The sequence below is a fragment of the Mustela erminea genome, chromosome 11 (genome assembly GCF_009829155.1).
Source record: "Mustela erminea isolate mMusErm1 chromosome 11, mMusErm1.Pri, whole genome shotgun sequence".
NCBI lineage: Eukaryota > Metazoa > Chordata > Mammalia > Carnivora > Mustelidae > Mustela > Mustela erminea.
This window is the reverse complement of record NC_045624.1, coordinates 51,876,732-51,903,858: the sequence shown is the minus strand read 5'-3', so window position 1 is coordinate 51,903,858 and position 27,127 is coordinate 51,876,732. Positions and strand designations below refer to the sequence as shown.

General features: G+C 42.1%; 1 protein-coding gene across 1 annotated transcript; it reads left to right on the top strand.

Moving 5' to 3' along the window:
• The first annotated feature begins 3,082 nt into the window (after nt 1-3,082).
• GPNMB (glycoprotein nmb) lies at nt 3,083-25,875 on the top strand. The gene is made up of 11 exons (XM_032303935.1): nt 3,083-3,316; nt 8,948-9,100; nt 9,911-10,054; nt 12,205-12,369; nt 14,560-14,718; nt 15,285-15,596; nt 18,131-18,229; nt 19,054-19,156; nt 21,025-21,239; nt 24,273-24,366; nt 24,816-25,875. Exons 1-11 carry the CDS (start codon nt 3,247-3,249, stop codon nt 24,967-24,969), a joined length of 1,668 nt encoding a protein of 555 aa, XP_032159826.1. The 5' UTR covers nt 3,083-3,246; the 3' UTR covers nt 24,970-25,875.
• Nucleotides 25,876-27,127: the final 1,252 nt, after the last annotated feature.

Genomic DNA, 27,127 nt, shown 5'->3' with positions numbered 1-27,127 from the left:
TCGGAATTCTGTTTTGGCCGTTCCTTCCTTTCATTCTTCATAAACCCATACTGTTTCTCCCTTCTTTGTCCCACTATTCTGTGGGCACCAAAGGGGCATACTTATCTTTGCTTCTGCGTTCACAACAAACTTTCATGTCTTATGTTCCTGTCACACCAAAAAGAGAAACTAGGACTTTGATAGTGTGATGACCTATATGTTTCTACACCTACTGCTCTTTTTAATTTCAAACGGAGCCAATAACTCCATAAGAAGAGTCATGTCACAAATTATTTGCATGGAGTGCCTGTGTGGCTCAATCTGACTCTTGATTCCAGCTCAGGTCATGATCTTGGGGTCATGAGATCAAGTCCTGAATCAGGCTCTGCTCTGGGCGTGGAGTCTGCTTGAGATTCTCTCTCTCCCTCTGCCCCTCTATCCCCCCTCTCCCTCTCTGAAAAAATGAATGTTTGCAGCCAGCACTCAAAAAGAAAACCCCTTCATGGGGCACCTGGGTGGCTCAGTGGGTTAAGCCTCTGCCTTCGGCTTAGGTCATGATCCCAGGGTCCTGGGATCGAGCTCCGCATGGGGCTCTCTGCTCTGCAAGGAGCCTGCTTCCTCCTCTCTCTCTCTCTCTCTCTCTCTGCCTGCCTCTCTGCCTACTTGTGATCTCTGTCTGTCAAATAAATAAAATCTTAAAAAAGAAGAAGAAGAAGAAGAAGAAAACTTCTTTGACAAAATCTAGTGTCCAGTTTCTTCAGGTAGAAAATCAGGCTAAAAAATACAACAGCCACTGATACTTTGTGATTTCAGAAGTGATCAGAAAAGATTGACCTTGGTGATTCATTTTCTCTTCCTTCCTTGAAAGGCTAGGAAAAATATTTTGGTGGAAGAATAATTTTAAAACTTAATAAACCTGGAAGCAAGGGAGTTTAATTACTTATTCATGTGGAGAACACCCAGACAGGAGAGACTAAAGAAGCAGACACAAACAGAAGTCTCCGAGTCCTTTGTTAATGCTTAAATCTGAAAACCATGACTCTGATTATAACATGTTAAAAACCCCACATTAGGACAAGGCAGTCACATGGGCTTTCTCTCTCTCTGAACGATTCCTTTATCTTTAGTTTCTTCTTGCTTTTCTGGTCTGCCAAATATCAAAGCCTTTGTTTCAACAAGTCTTGTAATCTTTGAGAGGTATTTCCCATGACTGCTCTCATCACCAACGCTTCTTCATAAACAGAATTTTTGTTAAGTCATCTGCTGTTTAACCGTGATAAAGCAGAATCTCGGCTCCTAAAGATGTTTACATCCTAATCCCTGGAATTTGTGAATAGGTTCTATGGCAAGAGGGTGGGGGGGTCGGATTAAGATTGCAGCGGGAATAAGGTTGCTAATCACCTGACTTTAAGACAAGGCAATTAAACTGGATAACCCAGGTGAACTCAGTGTAATCCTAAACTTCTTTATAAGTGAGAGCGAAAGGAAGGAGAATCAGGGTCAGACTCATTTCCTGGGAGAAAAGATTAGACGACTCTTGCTGGTTTTAATGATGGACACAAGTTACCAGCCAGCCAGGAAATACGGAGGGGCCTCTGGAAGCCTGAAAACGTAAGAAAACAGATTCTTCTAGACCTTCCCTACTGCAGCTTTGATTTGGGCCCAGTGAGACGCATTCCGGAATTTTGACTTCCAGAAGGTAAGGTAATAGATCTGTGTTAAGCTTCCAAGTTCCTGCAGTTTGTTATGGTGGCAATCCGACAGTTGTTTCTAAGATTTGGGGAAAAGAGGACCTGGATTTTTATATTTTTGCTTAAAAACACCAGTTTGAACTGGGAAATTTCTACAGTTAAAAGTGGTAACTCCCAGGGCACCTGGGTGGCTTAGTGGGTCAAGCGTCTGCATTTGGCTCTGGTCATGATCTCATGATCTTGGGGGTCCTGGGATTAAGTCCCGCTTCAGGCTCCCTGCTCAGTGGGGAGCCTGCTTCCCCCCCTCTCTGCCTGACACTCTGCCTACTTGTGCTCTCTGTCAAATAAATAAATGTTTAAAAAAAAGTTAAACATGTTGTTAAAAAAACACAACGATGTAGATTATTCACATTACATAAAATAAATACTTCCACTGTTCATTTATTCATCCATATTTGAAAATAGTTTTATTTCTGTGCTGTTTGTTCTCTTTATGCGTGCTTCAAAGTAAGAGGAGCTTTAAAGAGCTGCACGTGGCCCTGGGCAGGGAGCTGCCCACACCTGCTTGGCCGACGGCAGTTTCACAGACTTTCTTCCTATGCCTTGTTAGCACCGCCAAAACCTAAATTAATGCCTCCAACCTATCTTCCCCGCCCCCTGTTAGGACTTCCATGTATACTGAAGATGGTTGTGTGGCTGGGACTTACAGAAAGATCCCAGGCTGTTCAGTGTTCATGTTGCCACGTTTTCTACACATTGTATAACCAGAAACGATTTGTTCTAGGCAAGCTTGGTTTTTCATCTAATGCCTGCTTTCTTTGACATGAAATAAACATGCACTATGTTTTAGGCAATCGGCCCTGGGAGGTACAACACAGAATACTTGTAGAGCAGTGACCGGAAATCAGGCAGGTCATTCCAGAAGCTCTACGGAACTGCTTGGGTGTCCTAAATGGGCCTATAATGACATTTCTTAGCAACCGGTGGCCTGGGCATGTGTTTCAAGCACCCTCTGGCACCACATATACTATTACTCATCTGTAACCCCGAATTTCAAGTGATCGAAGCTGTAACTCCACGACCACCCCCCTGCCCCAGTTGTGTCTCCTCCGGGGAGAAGGGAATGTACGAGCCTTAGTTAGCTCTGGGAAGAGCTGGCCCTCTAAATGAGCTGGGTGAATGGATCAGTAAAGGAACTGCAGCAAGTTGAATTGATGAGGTTGGAGTTCGAAATATTATTTGGTGAAGGATATGAAAATGGGTCCATAGGAAAGGAAGTCTCTCTCACTGGAAATGTGGAATCATAACACAAACAGTGTACTGGTAAAAAGAGAAAACGGAGGCTAAGAGTGAGTGAGTCAGAAGCACATGAGTTTTTAAGAGCTTGAACTTGGGAGACCAGATCAGGCAAGACTGCTTAATACCATCACATGATCTGCCCCGAGGCACCCTGTATTTAATTAAAACAAGGAGCAGGGCAGGGAGAGGCCAGAGGAGCCGCTGCCGTTCTTAGCGGATGGAGCCCGGGGAGTTAAAAGTTATACCTTGATTGCCTTGGTCTTTGAGAATTCGCAGCATGGCATGTCTCCACTGTTTCCTGGGGTTTCTGCTTCTGACTGCAAGATTGCCACTTGATGCTGCCAGACGTGAGTACACGAGTGTGTTTTGACCCATTCTCTGTTGGCGGAAGTGATGGGTTGTCTGAGGTATCGCTGTCCATGCCAGAAGGTGGGCTTCATGAAGGTTCTCAGGAAGCTTTCGTGCTCGAAACCTTTGGGAACATTCACCCTACAGCAGAATGCCTCCCGCTCGTTCTTGGCTTCAGGCGCTGGGAAAGCAACAACCATGCCGGCCCCTCTCTCGGGGGGAATTTTTTTTTAAGATTCTATATATTTGACAGATCACAAGTAGGCAGAGCAGCAGGCTGAGAGAGGGGGAAGCAGGCTCCCTGCTGAACAGAGAGCCCAGTGCGGGACTTGATCCCAGGACCCTGAGATCATCACCGGATCAGAGGCTTAATCTACTGAGCCACCCAGGTGCCCCTCTGGGGGGCTCCCCCCTGCCCACATTGCAGTTGCCACCCTGTCTCTCACCAGACAAGGGGAGGGTGCTGGTGTGAGGAACAGTCTTTCTGGCCTGAAACAAAGCAGTGCCACCCACTAAACTTTGTCTAGTTTCTATCCAGCAGTGTAGAGGGCTCAAATGAAACAGGGCCCCGAATCTAGAACCAAGTTCACAGATCATCCCCCCCGGAAGCTGTGCCTAGGCCTGTTGGGACCTTTTTCACAGACCTCCAGGAGTTTGCTGCCACTCGGGTGAGGTTACTGAGAGAAGAGCCAAGGCCCCGAGGCTCTGTTCTAGTCTCACATTTGAGGTGGGGGCTTTCTAACGACCGATGCCCAGACTGATGAAAGCAGACCCTTGGGGAGGTCAGGTTGGAGCCTCCTTGTTTCAAAAGCTCCTCTTGTGGGTCACCTGGGTGGTTTAGTGGGTTAAGCGTCCAACTCTTTTTTAAAAATTTATTTACTTATTTGAGAGAGAGCATGAAGGGGCGTGGTCAGAGCGAGAGCAGGCCTGCAGGTGTTGACGGAGCAGTTCACAAGCAACCTGGCCACCTCCCCTTTGCTGGGGTGAGATTCTAGAATGGAGAGAGAAAAGCCACATCGGTGCCGGCTGTGACTCCATTTCCCTTCACGTCTAACTCCCCCTCCCCCACACCTTTTTTCTTTTAAAACCTGCTTACTCTTGGGAGTCATTTGTTCTATTTTTTTAACTTAGCTTTTTGAGGTCATTGTAGATTCACATGCAACTTAAGAAAAAATCAAATTGATTCCTCTGTATACCTTACCCAGTTTCTCCCAATGGTAACCTCTTAAACAATTATTGCACAGTATCATAGCCAGGATATTGACACTGTTACAGTCAGAATACCAAACCGTCCCATCACGACAAGGGTCCCTCAAACCCTTTGTAGCCAAACCAACTTCCCCTTCCCACCATACCCCCCTGCCCTGGCAACCACTGATCCATTCTCCCATTTTCATAATTTTATGATTTTGTTACTTCAGAAATGTTATCCATAGAATCATTACAATAGGTAATTTAGGGGCATTGGCTTTTTTTATGCAACATAATTTATTGAAGTGTTGCATGTCTGAATAGTTCTTTATTGCTGGGTAGATTCCACAGTATGTATATATCACGGTTTGTTTAAACATTCACCCATTTTGAGACCTCTGGATTGTTCCAGTTTGCACTACTGTGAATAAAGTTGCTACGAACATTTGTGTGTAGGTTTTTGGGTGACCATACGTTTTCATTTCTTTGGGACAAATGCCCAAGAGTACAATGTTTTGGTTGCATGTTTAGTTTCTCAGGAAACTGTCAAACTGTTTTCTGGGGTGGCTGTACGGTGTTTTGTTCCCACCAGCAGTGTACGAGCAATCCAGTGTCTTCACACATTCTTGCCTACTTTTGATATATCCCTGTTATTTTTTTATTTTTATTTTTTAGTCATTCTGATAGGTGTAAAGTGATGCCCCACTGTGGTTTTAATGTGCATTTCTCTACTGGTTAATGAAACTGGACATCATCTCATGTGTCTCTTTGCCATCTGTGTATCCTCTTCAGTGTAATGCTTATTCAGGTCTTTTATCCATTTTTTAATTGGATTTTTTTAATGAGTTTTAAAAACTCTTTATATATTCTAGATAGCGGTCCTTTACTGGAAATGTGGTTTGCAAATATTCTCTCCCAGTTCGTAATTTGCCTTTTCATCTTCTTCACATGCTATTTCACAGAACAAATGTTTTTCATCTTCATGAGGTCTAATTTATCATTTTTTTCCTTTTATGGATCGTGTCTTTGGTGTCAAGTCAAAGAATTCTTGCCTAGCCTAGAGCCTGAAAATTTCTCCTATGCTTTCTATTTTCCGATGGCACCATTTATTGAAAAGGCTATCTTTTGAAATTCCATTGGGTTGTTCTTGCATCTCTGTCAAAAATCAGTAAGGCCTGTTTGTGTGGGTCCATTTCAACATTCTCCATTCTGTTCCCCGGACCCAGGTATCTATTCCTTGTCCCTCTTTTAAGTAGATGTTTTTCCTGGACTTTCCTTGACTTCTGCCATCTATAATCAGAGGAGAACCCCGTGTTTTGATTGTTCCTGGAACCACTCACTTTCTCTCCGAATCTGTGGAAGAGGAAGACTCTTCAGAACAGTGGGAAAAAATTAGTCCTGGGAATCCAAAAATGTGAATCTTCGTTTCCACTCCACTAAAAGTGACCCCGAGTAAATTCTGTCATTTCTCTAGGCCTGAATTTCTTCATCTGTAAAATGAAGTGATTTGAACTGTTTTTTCCAAATTGAATATTCTACCACTCCATGACTCAATTCGAATGAATATCCAGTTATAAACATCGATTGATAAACCTACATTTCCTATCCTTACTTAGTATCTGTTTCCAAATAAAAATAATCTTACAGAATCATAAGACATTTTGGTTTTGTCTTACTTGATTTTGGTCTGATTTGGAGACCCAGAGAAAACATGATCTGAGGTCAACACAGACTGTTTAGCAACAAAATCAAGAAACCAAGTCTTGTTAACATTCACCCAGCATGAGACATCTACATTGTTCAATATTCATTTCAATATTCTTTCCCATTCCATCTGTCTCCATTATAAGAAGGAAACAACAGGCTTTTGCTTCCTTCTACCAAAAAGGATAAATAGAAGATAGAGGTTGGTGGTATCCATTCAAAATGGCTTCTCTGAGCACCTGCCAAATACCACACCTTGTGGCAGTCCTCCTCCAGTATTCAGGAGACGACACAAGGCCACATGAGAGGACAGTTTATCATAATGTATGGTTAGGGATTAGCTGTGGGTTCTAGACAATTGACTTCTTGGCTGTAACAATACTCAAATAGGTTGAGCAAGACACTTTTTTATGTAACCAGTCCAGAGGCAGGAAAAGAGCAAGAACTCGACAACATTGAGAACTCTTTCTTCTCTTCCATCCACTCTGACCTCCTCAGTGTGTTGGCTTGCCTCTTCAGATTTGGGCCCTCCTGGTTAAGTATGGCTGTCCCAGCTCTGAGCTTCACGTCCCTACATTACTGTCCCCAAAATCACTTCTGATGTGAACAAAATGGAGTTTGTTAAATAAGTGTGTGTATGTGTGTGTATATGGATAGACAGATGACAGAGAGGAAAACTTCACAGAAGCCCGCAGAAGACTTCCTTTCAGTTCTGACTGACCAGGTTCTAATCAGCTGCTTCTGCCCATACTGTAAGGAAATCTAGGAAAGTCAGCTGTTGGAATTTTGTGCGGTTATAGAAGCTCTGCGACAAGGATAAAAAAGAGTAGGAGTGCAGCCTGGAAATGTTAGGTAGGCAGCCAGCCAGTCTGTACAGTCCTCAAAGAGAGGAGAGACCATGTGACCACTGGAGTTGTCAGGCAAAGTAAAAAGACATCAACTTGAGATTAGAAAGAATTTCAGAAGAACTAGAAATTTATAAACCCTGGAGCAACCACACAAAACACAAAGATACAGCTAATAAGCCAGAAGTGGAGCCAATATAGACTCCAGAAATAACCCCAAGAAGTACAGGAAAAGAAGAAAAAGTAATAGAGAACAAATGGGACAGATAGAAAAATAAGATGGTAGACTTAAATCCCCCGGTATTAATAAATACAGTAAATATAAATTACCTAAACACTCTGAATGAAAGGTAGAGATTGTTAGACTACATTAACAAAACCAATATACTGTCTATAAGAAACCCACTTCAAATATAAAAATGTATATCCATTAAAAATAAGATAGAAAAAGACATACCTGTTAACCACTAAACATTACTATCAAAGTATCCCTAAGAACAAGGACTATTAATAAAGATAAAAGTCAGTTCCTAATGGCAAGAGGATCAATTCATGAAGAAGAGTTGGCAATTCCAGAGTTTCAAAATACATTAACTGACAGAACTGTAAGAAGAAATTGGCAAATTGGCAAATCCATAATTATAATTGAAGATTTCAACAGTCCTCTCTCAGTAATTGAAATAACAAATAGAAAATCAGCAGGAACATAGACGTCTCAAAACATTACCAACCAGCTCTTAACATAATATTTTTAAAAGCACTGTAAATTACATAGTACTTATGGGACACTCACCAATTCAGAACATATACTGGGCCGTAAAAAAGTTAGATTGTTCAACAGTGAGCTCTCCAATACTGGTTTGCATCTCTTGGAAACCTGGAGGCATTCCTGAGCCTGACATTCTTTTAGCCAAGAGAACAGGTAAGAATGGGAAAAGATGCCAAAACTGATCTGAATATCATTGGCACCAGTGTTTTCCTAATTCTAGCATATCAGATTCAAATAATCAGAGAATATGTATTGAGAAGTTAAATAACAGCTCAGAAATACCAACTTTCAGAAATTTTCCTTGACTCATTTAATTTTTTTTAAATATTTATTTACGGGATGCCTGGGTGGCTCAGTCAATAAAAGCATCTGCCTTCGGCTCAGGTCATGATCCTGGGGTCCTGGGATCAAGTCCGGTGTCAGGCTCCCTGCTCCTTGGGGAGTTGCTTCTCCCTCTGCCTCTGCCTGCTGTTCCCCTGGCTTGTGCTTGGGTGCTCTCTCTCTCTGTGTCAAATAAGTAAATTATTTTTTAAAAAAGATTTATTTTAGAGAAAGCAAGCATGGGGCAGGGGGAGGCTGAGGGAAAGGGAGAGACAGTCTTAGGCAGACTGCACTGAGCGCAGAGCCAAGATGGGGCTCCATCTCATGACTTGAGATTAGGATCTGAGCAGAAGCCAAGTGCTTAACCCCCTGTGCCACCCAGGTGCCCCTCCTTGAGTATTTAAAGTATATAAAGAGGGCGCCTGGGTGGCTCAGTGGGTTAAGCCTCTGCCTTCAGCTCAGGTTGTGATCTCAAGAGTCCTGGGATTGAGCCCCACATCAGGTGCTCTGCTCTGCAGGGAGCCTGCTTCCCTCTCTCTGCCTGCCTCTCTGCCTACTTGGTGATGTCTGTCTGTCAAATAAATAAAATCTTAAAAACATAAAGAGTGTCTGAATAGTTGTATTTAAACTATTTTCAGGAGACATTCAAATAAAAACCTATTTGTTTGACTTACTGGAAATATTAAGTAGGATTTTTCAAACTTAGGAAATGAGAAGTTGCTTTGACTACTTAGGTACTGTTAAGTACTAAATGAGGAAAGGAGTAAGCAAAATTATTTGCTTTTCAAATACTGATCTAGGATTTCATGACGTGCTGAGCAATGAAAGAACTTCTGGTTATACAAGGGAGCACAGCCAACTAACTGGTTGGTCATCAGATGAGAATGAATGGAATGAAAAACTCTACCCAGTATGGAAGAAGGAAGACCCAAGGTGGAAAAACTCCTGGAGAGGTAAATCACATATTCAAGATAAACAACTGTCATTTCCTATTTGACTCAGTCTCTTACATTGTAGACTTGGAGATCACGTGGCTTACGTTGCTTCTAAGACTGTACTCTAGTTACCAAGTGGGAGGCACCTGGATTTGGCAATCTTTTTTTATCTCAACATTGTCACTTTCTAAGTCACACACACTCAACATTAATCCACTTAGAAATTGACAAGTTCGTAGTTCTTGGAAGATTTTGGATAGCAAACAGATTTCGCCCTGAACCTCTACATAATCTGAGAATGGTCCTCTTCAGAAGAGCTGAGACACTCAAGCAGTTTTGACCATATCAGAAATGTGGTTTATCAGAAAGTGAGTATCTTCCCATTTGCATGAAAGAGTGAGTCCTTTAGTCATCGGTTTTGAGTCTAAAAAATACAAACCTTTAAAACTTGTTTCTTCAATCCAGTTGAGCAGATTCTTTTTTGTCTTAAGGAAATGTTCTATGATCAAAGACTTCTTTAATTGGTCTGACCTCCTTTTTCCCCCCTTGTAGAATGTACTCTGAAAGCAAAAGTTAGGAATCCAGAAAGTAATTTATTGCTAAGAGGCATAAGGATGGGAGTGCTGTCAGTAGAGCATGTGACTCTTGATCTCTGGATCATGAGTTCAAGCCCCACGCCGGGCATAGTGTTCACTTAAAAAAAAAAAAAAAGAGAGAGAGAGAGACATTGGGATGCTCTGGTCCTTATTGGTGTATTCAACTCTACTTTATTTGTCAACGAAAGGAAAAAGATGCTTGATCACTAAACTGCACTTTTCTATGTGCTAGGAGGCCACGTGCAGGCGATGCTGACCAGTGACTCACCAGCACTTGTGGGCTCAACCATCACGTTTGTGGTAGACCTGGTGTTCCCCAGATGCCAGAAGGAAGATGTCAATGGCAACATAGTTTATGAGAATAACTGCAGAAATGGTAAGGAATATTACCCATGCCACAGGAATAGACTAGTTTTCCTAACTACTGGAGACCCATCTCATAAACCTAAACACTCACAGGTGCTTTGCTGTCACTCCATGTCACCCCCTCCTCAAACTGGATGACAGGGACATGTTGCTCCGTCCAGTTCCTGTATCAACATTAGCCAAACCCACTTGAGCAAACTGGTGGCTTTCTGCCACTTGGAACCTTCTTCAAGAGGGACGTCGTCATGCTCGGCTCTTTCTTAGGGTCTAGTTGATTATCCAGAGAATACCTTGTTGATTCTCGGATTTTGGTATGGTTACTTGAAATTCTTCTGGATACTCGACAAATAGCTGATCTGTCAAACATTTTCTGATCAGACTGATTTCTGCTTACAATTATTGCTTAACTCAGTGTTTTTGTGGCTGGTGCAAATGCTAAGATGTGTATGTTGTAGTTTCGCTTACCTTAAGGCAGGTAAGCCCTTTGTACATGTTAAAGAGCACAAAGGAACACAGATGCTTCAAAGGAAATTGTCTCAAGAACTGCACATTCCCCAAAACTCGGAGCTAATAACTGAGATTCTTCAATCAGTGACAAGACTGTTAAATACACTTACGATCTGATTTTATGACTTAGCACTTCTATTAAACTGTCTGCATTCATTCCTTATTAATTTATCATTGTTCTATTAGGAAAACATTAGATCCTATATAAAAAGGGTTTGATATTTTTTAAGTGTCAAGTGTCTAAAATTTGTAGTAATTTTTCTCTTTCTAAAAATGCTAATTCTTATGAATGTTTAAAATGGCATTTTATTTTTTTTTAAGATTTTATTTATTCATTTTACAGACAAGAGATCACAAGTAGGCAGAGATGCAGGCAGAGAGAGAGGAGGAAGCAGGCTCCCTGCTGAGCAGAGAGCCCGATGTGGGGCTCGATCCCAGGACCCTGAGACCATGACCTGAGCTGAAGGCAGAGGCTTTAACCCACTGAGCCACCCAGGCACCCCTAAAATGGCATTTTAGCCCTCTGAGCATTTTTATATGAAGGAATCCCTGTGTCTAAGGAAAATTTTTATGTAATACCTGTCATCACAAAAAGGAACCAGGGACCTTTGAGTTAAATACTGACTGCAGGTCTAGGGCAGGGAAAGTACCAGGTGAGTCTGGCATATTTTAGTGTGCCCAAGTAAGTAAATACGGACTAACAGAGACGCATCACAAGGACACAGAAGCCAGCTTGCAGGGACTCCTCCTGGCTATTTGGGACAATTTAAGAATAAAAAAATTAAAATGGCTCTAATATATTGATAAATAAAAAGATTCTTCAAAAATGTCAATGACATAAAAAAACCAAGAGGGTAAGGGAACTGGTCTAGATGAAAAGATACTGGTCATGACTAGTTCACAATGAAATATGTTGGGGTGCCTGGCTGGCTCGGTCAGGAAAGCGTGCAGCTCTCGATCTTGGGGTTGTGAGTTCGAGCCCCACATTGGGTGTAGAGATTACTTAAAAAGAAATTGTCATACATACAAAAAAGTTGAAATCAGGGTACACGGAGTCTACCAAAACCTCCTACCTAGACTCAACAATTTTAACATTTTGCCATATTTACTTCTATCTATCTTTTTTTCCAAATCGTTGAAGAGACAAAATAGTCAAATACTGTATGTGACCCTTGATCAGACTATAGGAGGAGTGGTAATGATACTGTGGTTATGTAGGTTAATGTCCTTATTTTTAGGAGTGTGCCAAATCTCCAGGAGTTGAGAGTTGTTTGATGCTAAATGACTCAGGGTTTAAAAAAAAAACAACAAAAAACAACTACAGATAGCAGTATCAACATAAAAAGATAAAGCATCCCTCATTTTGATTTGAGTACAGTTGTGTGAGGTCCAGTATTAAAAATAAATATATTCTAGTATTTCTAGATTGGCTCTTCCTGAATAATTGCTTTATTTGAAATTTTACTGAAATACAGCCTATAGGCAGAAAACAGGTCATAAATACACACCACTAGATGAATTCTCAAAATTAGGGTTTTCGTTGTCCAACTATGTTTATATTTATGAAAATATGAAAAGGTGTTGAATTCAGTGATGAGCATTGGGCATTCTGAGCCCAGATGACAAGCCTGGCTTGTTTCTTTCTCTGTTTAGATACTGAGCCATCTCCTGACCTGTATGTTTACAACTGGACCGAGGAAGGCGGTTGGGGAAATGACCACAGCCAACACCATCACCACGTGTTCCCTGATGGAAAGCCTTTCCCTCACCACCCTGGATGGAGGAGATGCAGTTTTGTCTACGTCTTTCACACACTTGGTTGGACTTTTTACAAAACCCCTTTAGCTGCTGCTTCACCCGCCCTTCAAATTTTAACATTTTTTTCCCACTTTTCTTATTCTATAAGCAAGAATGCTAACACTTAAGAGTTTAACAACAGTTACTCTGTGAACTTTCCTTAGCTGGGGTGGAGCAGGAGGGATAAAAATGAAAATCTTGTTTAGCTTTGGCAAGTCTTCAGAACACCAAGGAATTAGAAGAAGGGGAAAAACAATAATTCATTTTTCTTTCTTAAAAGAAAACTATTCAGTTTCTTTCTGTCTAAAACAGTAATACAAAAAATAGGAATATTTGTTCAAATGGCACACAGATGGGCATTTGATTATTTTTTAATTTTTTTATTATCAAAAGATTTTTTAAGAAAGAAATTTACGCTCTTTGTAGGAAATTTGGAAAATGCAGGAAGAGTACAGATGAAAAATAAATCACCTGTAATTGACACCAGAGATTATCACTGTTAACACAATGGTATTTTTTTTGCTAGTATTCCTTGATTAAGACTAGAATGTATACCCAATCTTGTTATCATGAGTACTTAGATCGTATCATTAAAATTCCTTATGTACATTATTTTCATGACTGCATAATATTCCACTGTGTAGAAATAACATAATCTAACCCCTGTTCTTCTTTGACAAAGCTTACCCTCTTTTTTTTTTTAACCACAAATGGTATCCACTCTTGTTTTATTATTGGTGAAGTGATTATTTTTAGGAGGAGCAAATTTAGGTTATGATTAGCAAAGCTGCTAAGTTCTTAAATATGTCAGCAGGTACCATCTGGCTCTGACAGTTTGAAAACTGCCACCAACCATGCAGGCTCCAAACTTCTAAATGTTTTGTCCTTTTTCATGAATTAGAGAAAGTTTCTTTGTCCAGTTAACTCATTTATAAATCAGAACAACATATTAGCAATATCCATCAGCTTAACAAAGTACAAAATATATATCAGATATAATGCCCATCTAGTTAAATAGCGGTTGAAGGCTGACCTTGTTTCAGTGCCTTCATGGCCCAGTCAACTCCCCAGATGTCACGATTTTTTTGACCAGACCATCTGCAGAGAGTCATATATGCTCACTAGCACTCCGGTCTCTCGTTAGCCCAATTTTTAATTAAGATATCTATTAAAACCAGTTTTTAGCCCAGAAATTGCTGTTTTTCTAACAAGACTTTTTTGAATTTCCTTATCTGAAGTTAACTGATACTGTCCTTCAACTAACACTTGCTTCTGTGGTCTCCCCATGCCAGGACTAACATTTTCCTCATGTGTAACTAGCCCCCTGTGAGACACCTCTTTCCCCTACAACCTGCAAAAGAATTGCCTCTGTGGCTCCAGGTAAAGGGGATTCCAAATCACATATCCCTGAGATTAGTGTATTTTTCTGATATCTTTGACCATGTGTTAAACACACAAGCAATCCGTCTCGGCATCCCTGTTGTTCAGTCACACATCTGTGTTGGGTGCCTCAATAGCATTAGAAAAATCCTTGGACCCTGAGGGATAGGAAATCATTTTTACTCACTAGCTGGTGGCAATCAGATTCAGGTTTGGGCTGGAGAAAGAGAAAGAGTGAGTCAAGAATGTCCTAGAAATGTGTTTATAGAACCACTACATTACTTTTTATGTCTACCATACCCTACCTCTTTTTTCACCATTTATTTTGTTTTATTATATACAAATTCTATTAGAAAATGGAGGATTCTAGTCCCCTAAAAAAGAAAGAAAGAAACTGCTTGATACAGCTGAAATGGTAATGTTGCTACAACAATATTGGATAAATTTTTTTAGCTCCCTTAGACACCTCACTATTGCATTGAATGGGTATTCTCCGGGAAACACATGTATTTCAAGTGCCAGACGTCTTACTTACAAACATTTTTTATCTGTAAACTAAGAACTAAACAGCATTTTCCCACTAAACTTCTCTTTCCATTTTAACCAACTATATACAAATTATATTTATGGAACAGTGAGTTTATGTTATAAGGTTTTATATAAAATGAGCACCATCTCCCTTTCTGAAGCAGCCAGGACCTACATCCTCATCCTGTTTTTCCTTTCCCAAGAGCGTTCTCTAAGTGGCAGTGATTAGTCGTAAAGAAACAACAACTTCCTATTATGATCATGTAATGTGGCCAATAACTAAAAATTTCCATCCTCTCAAAGGTCAGTATTTGCAGAAGTTAGGACGGGGTTCAGCAAGAGTTTCTATAAACACAGCCAATGTGACACTTGGCCCCCAACTCATGGAAGTAATTGTTTATAGAAGACACCACCACGTATATGTCCCCATCGCAAAAGTGAAAGACATGTACGTGGTAACAGGTGAGTGAGTGGTGTGAACTTGAAGTTAACTGGTAGTGAGGCATTTCATTCTGGTGATGTTAGTGGATTAAGTAAGAGTTAGAGCTAAGTGTTCTGGGCTGGCTTACAATCTGTATGGGTTCCTTTCCTCGCTTATATATTTAAATATATTTTACTCCATCTGTGTTTCCAGAATAACTTGGAAAAAACCCTAGCAAACTTGCATAGGAAGAGGGGAAATAATGCTAAATTATCTCTAGTTTTAGTTTTAGTTTCTATTGCTTTTTTTTTTTTTTAAGATTTTATTTATTTATTTGACAGAGAGAGAGCCAGTGAGAGAGGGAACACAAGCAGGGGGAGTAGGAGGAAAGAAGCAGGCTTCCCGCTGAGCAGGGAGCCTGAAGCAGGGCTGGATCCCAGGACCCCGGGATCATGACCTGAGCTGAAGGCAAATGTTTTAACAACTGAGCCACCCTTCAGGCGGCCTTCATTTTACTTTTAATTTTTGAACCTAAAAGCATTATCGAAGTCCTCTACTTAAAATCAAGCAATTGTGTGTTCTTTCTATTTTGGGGTGTATCTTTTAGATCACGTTCCTGTATTTGTGACTATGTACCAGAAGAATGATCGCAATTTATCTGATGAAACCTTCCTCAGGGACCTCCCCATTATGTTCAGTGTCCTGATTCACGACCCTAGTCACTTCCTCAATGAGTCGGCCATCAACTACAAGTGGAACTTCGGGGATAATACTGGTCTGTTTGTTTCCAACAACCCAACTTTGAATCACACGTATGTGCTCAATGGAACCTTCAGCCTTAACCTCACCGTGCAAGCTGCAGTGCCTGGACCTTGTCCTTCACCTTCACCCAAACCTCCAAAACCCACCTCTCCTTTATGTAAGTGTTTTCCAGGTCATCTTTGAGGGGGGGTTCCTTAACAGCTATTTCTAAAAAAAAAATCTAATAATATAGGTTACATAATTAGATCCCTAGCTTAAAGAACCATGTGCTGAGTCTGCTGTGATTCAATTCTGTACATGTCATTCTTGAGCCACTTTATCACCATTTTAAGCTGTTAGAATATGGAAGAAAGGAGAGTATGTTTAAATTCCACTTTGCAAGTAGAATTTCATGACTTAAGTGCCATTCTTTGACCTTTCTAATTTGTACTGGTCCTTGTTATGTGTACAAATGCTTTCCTTGTCTGGCCTGTCACATTTCTTTAAGAATTGATTTATTTATTTGGGAGGGAGAGAGCACAAGCAGGGGAGCAGCAGGCAGAGGGAGAATCAGGCTCCCCACTGAGCAAGGAGCTCGATTCGGGACTCGATCCCAGGACCCTGGGATCTTGACTTGAGCTGAAAGCAGATGCTTGACTGACTGAGACACCCAGGTGTCCCCCATCACGTCTCTGATTCTCTCCCATTTTTTCTCGTTATGAGAATACATCTCACCCTTCATAAACATTCAGGCCATCCCCACTGTCTTTCTTCCTCCTCCCACATTTCTCCCTACTTCCATTCTCCTCCCTTCCCTGCCCACATCCATCCAGTGTCCCATCAAAACACAGCTCTACTTGAAAGTGGTTTCCAAATGGCCCAAGAAAGAATATACCTTGAGAGTAAGGACTCCAGACATTAAGATTGTTCTGGATATAAGGCATAATAAATTAAATCCCATTCTCTACTAATAGTATATGTACTATATAGTATATGAGGCCATTTAAAAAGTTCCTAAGAGTCTACTTTGGAAAGTGTTAGCTTCCACCTAATGCCCCCTCCCACCCCACTGTGCCATGAGCACTCAGCACCCCAATTTGAAGGGGATGGTAATATACTGCCATCCTCCCACTGGTCACAAGAGGGCGCCATCACCAAACCCAGAGTAAATAGTCCAACCTGATGTCCAGACTTTCTGCACTTGTTTTTACCAAAACCTATTATAAATAATAAATTGTTGTAACAGTGTGTTATTAATAAAAGGAGATCTCATTAAATCTGGAATATCTAATCAAGACACTAAGTTATTACTGATGTTGATTCATTATTTTTTGAAATGTTTTAAATTACAAAATTAATGCATGTTCCTTAATAAAATTTCTAACAATAGAGAAGCCTAGAATAAAAGTGAAAATCCCTACTCACATTCTCCTCCCAAGAGTTAAACCTTAGTAACAGCTGGAAGCGTTTCTTTTCCGATCTATTTCTACGCCTTTACAAACATATTTTATACAGATACATAGGTGTTGTTTTGCTTTTTAAGGAAATGGGCTTATGCTATCCATATGGTTCTATAATTTGTTGTTCTTCACTTAACAAATATCATGGACATCTTTCCCCTGTCAGTACATAAAATTTAACTCACATTATTAAATGGCTACATAGTATTTTATAGTATGTATAAACTTAGAATATAGGTAATATTGTATGTATAAATGTATAATTTATTTAACCATTCTCTTATTGATGGTTGATTAAATTAATCCTAATTCCAGTTACAAATATAACTGCACTGAACAACTTAATCATATAGCTTCATTCTGATATTTCTGTAGGAGAATTTCTTTTTTTTTAAGATTTTTATTTATTTATTTGACAGGGAGAGAGAGATCACAAGTAGGCAGAAAGGCAGGCAGAGAGAGAGGGGTTAGCAGGCTCCCCGCTGAGCAGAGAGCCCGATGTGGGGCTTGATCCCAGGACCGAGATCATGACCTGAGCCGAAGGCAAAAGCTTAACCCACTGAGCCACCCAGGTGCCCCAACTGTAGGAGAATTTCTTTTTCTATAAGTATCCATGGTCTTTACAAATAAGGAGACCAGGTGTAAAATTCAAAATAAATTGTAGATTCCTGTAATATCTAAAACTGTCTAAAAATTCCTAAATGGTAAAGGTTAATGTTCGTTTATTTAACATTAGTCTATTTTATTTTTTTTAAAGATTTTATTTGAGAGAGAGAGCATGAGAGAGAGAGAGAGCACAAGCAGATGAGGGGCTTGACCCTAGGACTCCAGGGATGATGACCTGAGCCAAAGGCAGACGCTTAACTGTCTGAGCCACCCAGACGTCCCAACATACGATTTTATCTATCACACCCTGCTTGATTTTGTCATGATTGTTGTATCATACATTTTAATATGACTTCTACCTTTCATTTGATTCCCGTGTTTAAAGAAGATACAGGATTATGTTCACTTACATAATTTAACAATTATAACTCCTGCTAGTTCTCACATCTCTGTGAATCATTCATATTCACTTCAAATTTCTGCAATAATTTAATAGTTCAGAACTCTTGATGTTTTTCTAAAGGGCAGATAGATGTTTAGATTGTCGATTATCAAGTACCTGTTTCGATTTGGGGTTATTATCTATTATGTAAATCTTTTACATTCTCAGCAACTTGTCTAAAATCTTATTAATCCAACTTTCCAGCATCAGCGGGTGACCGCCCCCCGGAGCTGAGGGCGACTCCTGAGGAAACCTGCCATATTAACAGATACGGTTACTTCAAAGCCACCATCACGATTGTCGGTAAGAGCAGCAGGGGCAGGGTGCTGGGATCTACCCCGGGCCACCTTCTCACCCTCTTGACTCTGGAGGGGTGGGAGCAGGGGCCCTCGCTCTCTGTTCAAGGTGATGTCACGTGGGCACAAAGCCAGGATGTCACCAGTTTCTAGATTCTGACTGGCCTACGCCAGCCTTCCTTAGACATTCTGGTGGAAACGAGCCCAGTGTGAGGCCCACCTACTAATGAGTCTGCTCCAGCCCTACATCCCCCACCCCGCGCATTCCAGAAATCTGAAGGAACTTGCCTTTGAAGAAAGGCCAGTAGCAAGTTCCCACAACTGCCACTTCCTTCCTCTCTCTGATTTCACAAAGCCGCCCGCCTAGTGTGTAAGGAACAGGGATGAGTGGAGCTACCACAGATGGCTGTGTTTCATAGGCACTGCCCTCAGGCACCCCACAGAGAAGACAGGTGGGGGCCGAAGCCCAGCCGAGGCACCCCAGTTCTGGAGATGGGGGTAAATCCCCGACTCTGCACCCCGGGCTGAGAGAAGCCGGCTGGGCCGGAGCCTGAGGCCTGCGTCTTCCCCGGGGGTTACCTTTCTCTGAAATTCCTGCCCGGAAGGAGTGCAGCCTTCTAACACATTCACAGGCTCCAGAAACCAAGGGCCCGGTTGGAATGAGGTTTCACTTTGAACGTGCTGCATAGACACGTATCCACACCGTGGGGTAGACTCCCAGAGCAGTGCAAGAATGCCGTGTCTCTGTGTGGCTTTCTGGTTTGTGAAGGAATAATTCGGTCTGGTTTTTGCTGTACTTTGATGTGTTTTTCTGGGTGGGTGTTTTGTTAGATGGAATCCTGGAGGTCAACATCATCCAGATGACAGACGTTGTGATGCGCGTGCCACAGCCTGACAAGTCGCTGATGGATTTTGTTGTGACCTGTCAAGGGATGTGAGTACATCTCAGTCAGAGATCAGGCCAAGGCCTGAGCAGAGGCCATCACACCAGCTCCCCTTCGAAGCTGATCTAGATTCCCAGCTCATCAGTCAGCCACAACGAGGAAGGGTCCTGGGAGGGGCTCAGAAGCCCTCAGTTTTGCTAGATTGGGCAATGTTCATTACCTTTAAATTGCTGATGAAATTGAAGAGTAATTATTAATTGAACACTTACTATGTTCTTAACATTTTACATCGGTTCTCCTATTGAATCCTTACCCAATCCGGAGTCTCATCGTTTTACAGATGGGTCCACTGAGGCACACGGTGATTACAGAACTTGCCCCATAGATGGTGGGTACCCACAGAGCATGGTTCACAGGCTGTGGTCTGTCTCAGAGCCCAGATCCTAGGCTTCTTGAGGTCCCTCCAAGTGGTGGGAAGCCAGCGTGGAATGACCATGTCCTAGCATGAATTAATAGCAGTGCCCAATAATCCTGTATCTCTAAACTTTACAAAGCTTTTTCTTTTTTTTTTTTTTTAAGGTTTGTATTTTAGTCTTTTTTAAAAGATTTTATTTATTTGAGAGAGAGATCCTGAGCCCAAGAGAGAGCAAGCACAAGGCAGGCAGAGGGAGAGGGAGGAGCTGACTCCCCACCCAGCAGGGAGCCCAGTGCAATCCCCGGACTCTGGGATCATGACCTGAGCCAAGGCAGACACTTACCAGCTGAGCCACCCAGCGCCCCTACAAAGCTTTTTCTAATGCATTATATAATTTGACCTCCTATAGTTTGGTTAGAACTATATAATAGACTACTAGAAGTTAATAGACTAAATATAAGTTAATAAATATAACATTAATTAACTGAGTAAGCTAAAGCATTCACAAATATATGTGTAATGGATAAATTAAGTAATTAACATGTATGTATGTAAATGTATAAATTAATGAAGGGAATGAGATGGTATGAAAATGTGGCCTTATTTGATAAAAAGGGATAGCTAACAAGCTCTCCATCTTAGGGAGAGGTGAGGGGTGACGATGACAGAAAATTGAGGAAAAGCTGATGGAGGAACGAGCCCAGCTGAGAAGAGCAGGTGTCCTCTGTGCACCGCATGCCTCACCAGATCAAGCGTCGGAGCCAGGTCTCCATCCAGGAGGTCCACCCACAAGGGAAACAGAGCTGATGACAGTAATGCGCGGCCACGTCGCCTCGTGGTCATCCACCCTCACTTATTCAAGTCCCAGCTCCACCCCTAACGGCTCATGTTAGTCTCCCAGTTGTCTCCCCCTCGCCGAGCTGGTTTGTCGCCTGCTACACTAGGCTTATTTTACTTTCCTCATCTTCCTCTGAGAGGGATAATCAAGGCCATGTCACACATCTGCCCCTTTGTGTCTTGCACGTAGTAAATCCTGACTCAACCACCACTGTTGCTGTCACTGTTTAACATCTGTGGGGACCCCGGTGGGCCAACTCTGGCATTTAATAGTATCCTTGCCCGACACCTCAGCAGACCACACCTGCAGGCATTCTAGGGAGGAATGACTTGGGCTTCACACAGTTTCCAACAGCCCCTTGCCTTTGGAAAGGGGGCAGTCATAATTTCTTCCTCCTCCACCCCCAGAGCCACATCTTACTGAGGATACAGGGGAAATAGTAGCTCATACCCAGGCTTGTTTAGGAGTAAATTGTATGTGACAGTTTGACATCAAATGGTTTGATATTCTTACATCGTATGCAAGAATCAAAGAATAAGGTTCCAAATTAATTCTAGTGGAATTCAAATAGAATTCTAGTCAATTTTATGGACAGGTAATGATTATGATTGTTCCTTTTAAACTAATATTATATCTCCCTCCCCTGGTGCCGTCTGTCCCCTCAGCATGCCCACAGAGGTCTGTACCATAGTTTCTGACCCTACCTGCCAGATCACCTACAACACGGTCTGTGACCCTGTAGATGTGGACACAGATGACACTTGCTTGCTGACTGTGAGAAGAGCCTTCAGTGGGTCAGGGACATACTGTATGAACCTGACCCTCAGTGATAATACAAGTCTGGCCCTCACGAGCACCCTCGTCTCTGTCTCTGCAAGAGGTAAGTGTTGTTTTGTGGTTGTACGAACATTTCATATCACAGGTACCGTGAGTCCTAAAGCCCTTCAAGGCTTCACTGTCAGTGTTTAATTTTATTTCATTGCAAAAATCACTGAACTGTCGTTAATGTGGATTTGACAACTGGCATGAAAGTCCCACAGCAAATCTACTTAGGGAAGGGATGAGAGAGAGAGACCCAGTGAAATGACCAAAGATAAGTCTTTTGATGAAAAAAATCAGCTGTGATCATGGACCAGTAATAATGGGATATGATCACTGCGTGCTCGAAGAGATTTATATGTCAAGGGAAAAGTATGAAGCCAAACATCAAAAAATAACAGTGTTCTCCAATTAAATTATAAAACAGGGAGACTGGTACCCTATTTCCTAAGAATCTACCTAGGCAAAGACATGAAGCCAAGAAGAGAAATGAGAAAGCGGGTGGACTGCTGGCTCCTTTCTGACTTGCCATGTGTCCTCTCTTTCCCTTCTCAGAGTCGACCAGGCATTATCCTGAAACAGTAACAAACCAGCTTGCCTAGTCAGTGTTCACGAGAAAATCTACTCTCTCCCCTGCTGGTGCTTGGGGAGGGGAAATGCTGGCAAAGTGGACTAAGGAACGTCACTGAGAAATTGTCATTTACTGGTGGCTTCCAATTTTCCCAGTCACCAAATTAGGACTCCACCTGGTGACCCTCGCTGAATTTCACTCACAGTTGACTTTGTTGTAAGACACTGTTTTAGGAGAAACGCTTTGGGCTGAAATGGGATTAAATTGTGCACATATGACAGCACTTACTGTTGCTGCTTGATTTGAGTATTGTCCCGTACGCCCTCTTGACTAACTCACAGCTCCTTTGGATTTGGAGCCTGTTTCATAAGGTAAAATGTACTGAAACAGAGATTTACTCACTCACTACATAAAAGGCAGCTTTAGCCTCATTGAAAGAAAAGCTTAAGTAACCATACATAGAGTTATGTGTATGAGGGCTTATAGTTGGTGAGATCTAAGGCACTGATTTAAAAATAAAACCAGGAGACAAAGGTGCCCTGCTTCTGCCAAGGCTGCTTGTGCTGGGACCCCCGGTGGGGAGCTGGGAGCGTGGGGAGGCAGGAGGAAGGAGGCAGGTTGGAGCGCTGGGACCCCGTGGGAGTGAGCAAGTGCTGGTCTTCGAGCTGTCACCTCCAGAAGCTGCTGGGGTTACTCTTGGGCAGCTGTGGGGAGTTCTTAGAACAGCCTTTCAGGGTCATACCCTATTCTACGAAGCCACCTAGGAGCTGGCAAACCACTGCTCTCTTACCAGATTAGACGTTTAGATATTGCCTTTCCTTTCCTCCTTCTTACAGTGAGTGAGAACTTTAGGTGACCTGAGCCATTTTCAAAATCCAAATAAAGGAAGCTCCGAAAGAGAGCTTTCAATCCAGGGGGGATTGTAACTTGATGGCTTGGGCTTCAAAATCAGAATTTCAGAAACAGATCTTTGATCAAAAGCAAACCAAGAGACTTTTAGGGGGAATGACTTTTACTCATTGATTCCATGAACGTTCATGAAGCACCTGCAATTCTTTAAACAAATATTCATTGAGCATCTCCTCCGTGCCCAGCAGAGCTGTAGGCCTGAGATACACAGTTCCAGACAGAGTGGGGAACAAGAGGAAGAAGGCTTTTGTGAACCCTGCTTTTGTGGGCTGAAAGAGATCACACATAAGATGACATTGTGAAGAATGTCCCGGCATGTCCTCCCATGCTTATGGGGGAGAAAGGGGACAGAGGTTGGCTCTCCAGATTGGGGAGGTCAGTGACAGTCCTGCCTACCCAGCAGCATCTGCTTATGAAAAGTGTCCTCTGAACTGAAGCCTGACTTTCAGGAATGAGCAGTCCATTTAGATGGTTGTAGACCACGAGTAGGGCTTGAGCTTTATTCTGTGTATAAGGAGCCTCCGGCAGGCTTGAAGCATACTCTGATAGATCCCTTTAAAGATCATTTGAACGGGGTGTCTGGGTGGCTCAGTGGGTTAAGCCTCTGCCTTCGGCTCAGGTCATGATCTCAGGGTCCTGGGATAGAGCCCCACATCAGGCTCTCTGCTCAGCGGGGAGCCTGCTTCCTCCTCTCTCTCTGCCTGCCTCTCTGCCTACATGTAAGTCTGTCAAATAAATAAACAAAATCTTTAAAAAAAAATTTTAAAAATTAAAAAAAAAAGATCATTTGAACTACTAAGGGAAGCGAAGATCACGGGAAGGTGAGAGTGGAAGCAGGTAGACAAGATGTCCTTTTGTGGGGGTGGGTGAGGGGAGGCTGGTGGCTGGAACTGCACAGTGGTGGAAGGAATGGAGAAAGAAAGATCAACTCCAGCTCCACTTTGACAGTAGGGACAAGACGAGTTAATTTGCTGGTTTCTGGGAATACAGAGAAGACGCAATCCCACAGTCTGGGAGAAGGAAAGAAGCGTGTGTATAAAGCAGTAATTGCCACACAGTGTGATCGAGGCAGAGGAAGAGAGGCAAGTAGAGGAGTGACACGGGCCGGTGTCCTGACCCAGAACCCTCAGCCCTCACGAATGTCCGGAAGTCACCCCACAGGGGTGAACGCTTGAAATGAGCCCAGGGGAAGGACGTTCCTGGCAGAGGGCATGGAGATTTGAAAGAGCAGGGGAAGCGTAGGCCACGCCAGGATTTTTAGCACAGCTGGAAGGTAGGTAGTGGGAGATGCGGCCAGAGGAGCGGTGGGGAGGGTCATGGAGCCCTTCACCATGTGGGTGCTGCGGGGTCAGCTGAGACCTGAGCAGGTGTCTCCAGGACATGACGTCTCTCTTCTGAGCCCTTAACACAGTGTTCCAGACATGCTAACTCATTCTCTAAATGGAAGATAAGCTGACCCAAAGACTATGTATTATTTAATGGAAAAGATTACTGAAAACCCAGAGGGAGCCATATATCTTCGGATAGCTCCCTTCCTCATTTATTTAATTGCATTACAAGTAGCCTGTCCCTTAGGCGGAGGATGTCACTAATACTGTCTTGCTTCTGTTTAAGACCCAGCTTCCCCTTCAAAAATGGCAAATGGTGCCCTGGTCTCCGTGGGCTGCTTAGCCATATTTGTCACTGTGATCACCCTTTTGGTATACAAGTAAGTTGCTACTTTTAACACTTTAAATTGCTATAGTATATTGTCAAAAATAAGTTGCATATTTCTGCATAAATGGGCCATTTTCCCTCTTTTGCTTTTAAACAGTTTGGGTAGGGGAGAAAAATCTTCTGGTGAATGATGAATACCAAACTAGACTATTAATTTTGCTGTGTGTGTGGTTTTTTTAGTCCTAAAAATGCTACTAGATACCAGTACCTTTACAAAATTGTGTCAGTTTATTTACCATATAATCACAAATTAGAATAGGCAAGCACATTTCTTCCATGAAGAAGGGAAAAAACTATACTTTTGTAAGACATTAATGTCTTAGAAGCTGTGGATTGGGTTAAATGGAATAACCCTCTTGTATTTGGCATGTAAGAGATTATAGAAAGTAACATAGTCCAGGTGGAGATCTTTTGTTAATCTATCTAACATGTTGTTTTCAGAAAACACAAGGAGTACAAACTGGTTGGCCGCAGTGCTAGGATCGTGCTCAAAGGCCAGGGCCTGAATGCCCTCCTCAACCATGCAAAGGCCATATTCCGCCTTGGGAACCAGGAAAGAGATCCTTTGCTCAAGCATCAACCAGGAACTGTTTAAATCTTCAGCTTTATTTGTAATCAACAGCTCACTCTACAGGGCCATTTATGTGAGCTGTGCCAGAGTTGATGGCTATTAACTTCTATTCCTAAAGATTACTGTTAAAATATATACTGTGGTTTAGGGAGGTCCAAAGGGCTTTTTATATAGGCTAAATGACATCTCAGAGAAGTGGAGAGGAATTACACCGTGCGTGGCCTCAGCCTCGTTATTGAACTGATAAAACCAGTTAGCAGAGCTTTCTTTCATTATGATTTATGTTTCACTTATAATGTCTTAGGTGGTCAGTGGGATAGACACACTGTATCTAAAGAGTAAGGGGAGAAGGTACTATTCATTAGAGTTTGGCTTCGGTTCACTGGAAGGGGAGGCCAGATGCTTTCTGGCTCTCCGTGTTCTGAGCTAACTGATTGCTACTTCAGGTGAACACGTGTGAGCTCCTAGCAAAACAGTAACAGGCCAGACATTCAGTGTGATGTGCATGCTTCTTATGCTAAAAAAATATGTATCGACTAGTCTAATACATGGGTGTGAATATTTTCATGACAACCTACCCTGCCCAGATGTGTAAAGGAATGCTACTCATTTCTTTATTCCGTGGACCTTCATTGACTACTTTCTGTGTATCAGGCATGCTAGGGACCCAGCCCTACACTCAGGGTGCTGACAGTCTTGTGTATATATCTCAATTTCTGTACACTTGGGGGCATGTGTTTGAAATTATATGTTATGATTTTTTTTGAAGAAGGAGACCCCTGCTTTTCCTACTGGTTTCTCTATTTAAATGATACAGGGACTTGATCAGTTAAAGCCTCCATTTGTCGTTAAAACTCTCTACCAGATGTCAGACAGGACATGGTTTTTTTCCTCCTTCCTGAAAAATAAAGTATGAAAAGAGATAAGATCTTGGAATTGTAATTATTTTTCCAATTTACTGTTTGCCTTTCTATTGTGTTTATAGTTTGGACACATAAAGAGTTGTTTAATGCTGCCCTGTGGAGCACTGATAATTTCACAAGGATTTTGTATTTTAAAGTATAGTATGTTCAGTTTCAATAAATGTATATTAATCAGATCTAAAAAAAAGAGTTTCTGTGAGCAAATGTTCTGGACTGTTAGTATTGTATTAAAAACAAAGGCAAGAGGAGCGTTCTGGGTCAGAGATCAGCAAGCTTTCTTCTGTCATGGGCTAGGGAGTCTTTTTTTTTTTTTTAGATTTTATTTATTTATTTGACAGAGAGAAATCACAAGTAGGCAGAGAGGCAGGCAGAGAGAGAGGAAGGGAAGCAGGCTCCCTGCTGAGCAGAGAGCCCGATGTGGGACTCGATCCTAGGACCTAGGGATAGTGACCTGAGCTGAAGGCAGAGACTTTAACCCACTGAGCCACCCAGGCACCCCGGGAGTCAATATTTTAGGCTTCATAGGCCATACAGTTTCTGTTGTAACTACTCACCTCTGCTATTGTAGCACGAAAGCAACCATATATATAAATGAAAGAGCGTGCTATGTTCCGGCAAAAGCATATTTACAAAGAAAGGTAGTAAGCCAGATTGGGCCCATGGGCCACAGTTTGTTGACTAGTGTTCGAAACTAAAAAAGGCCAAAGAGGGTGCCTGGGTGGCTCAGTCAGTTAAGCATTTGCCTTTGGCTCTGGTTATACCCCACATCGGGCTCCCTGATGGGCTGGGAACCTGCTTGTCCCTCTCCCACCCCTCCATGCTTTCCTCTCTTACTCTCTCTATCATAAATAAATAAAATCTTTAAAACATAAATAAGCAAGCTTGCCTGTTAGCATTAAAAAAACAAAAACTGCTGTGAAAGGTATTCTTGTGACAGCTGAGGGAAATTTGAAAACACTGAATACTAGATGATATGAGAGAATTGTGAATTTTCTTAAGGAGTAGTCAAGGTAGACACCCATGTTTAACCTAGTTCCTTTACTTCACAGATGTCCTGGAGGCCAAAAATAAGCTTTTTTTTTTTTTTTTCCTGAAATCGTCTCCAAAGAGTACAAAATTTGCAGAACACAAATAGTTGAAATTTCTCTCTAATTATGTGCTGGCTGTAGGTCAGTGGTTCTCAGCACAGGTCACTTGCCCCTTGGGTGCATTGGCAATATTAGGAGACATTTTTGATTGCCATCATTAGGGTGTGAGTG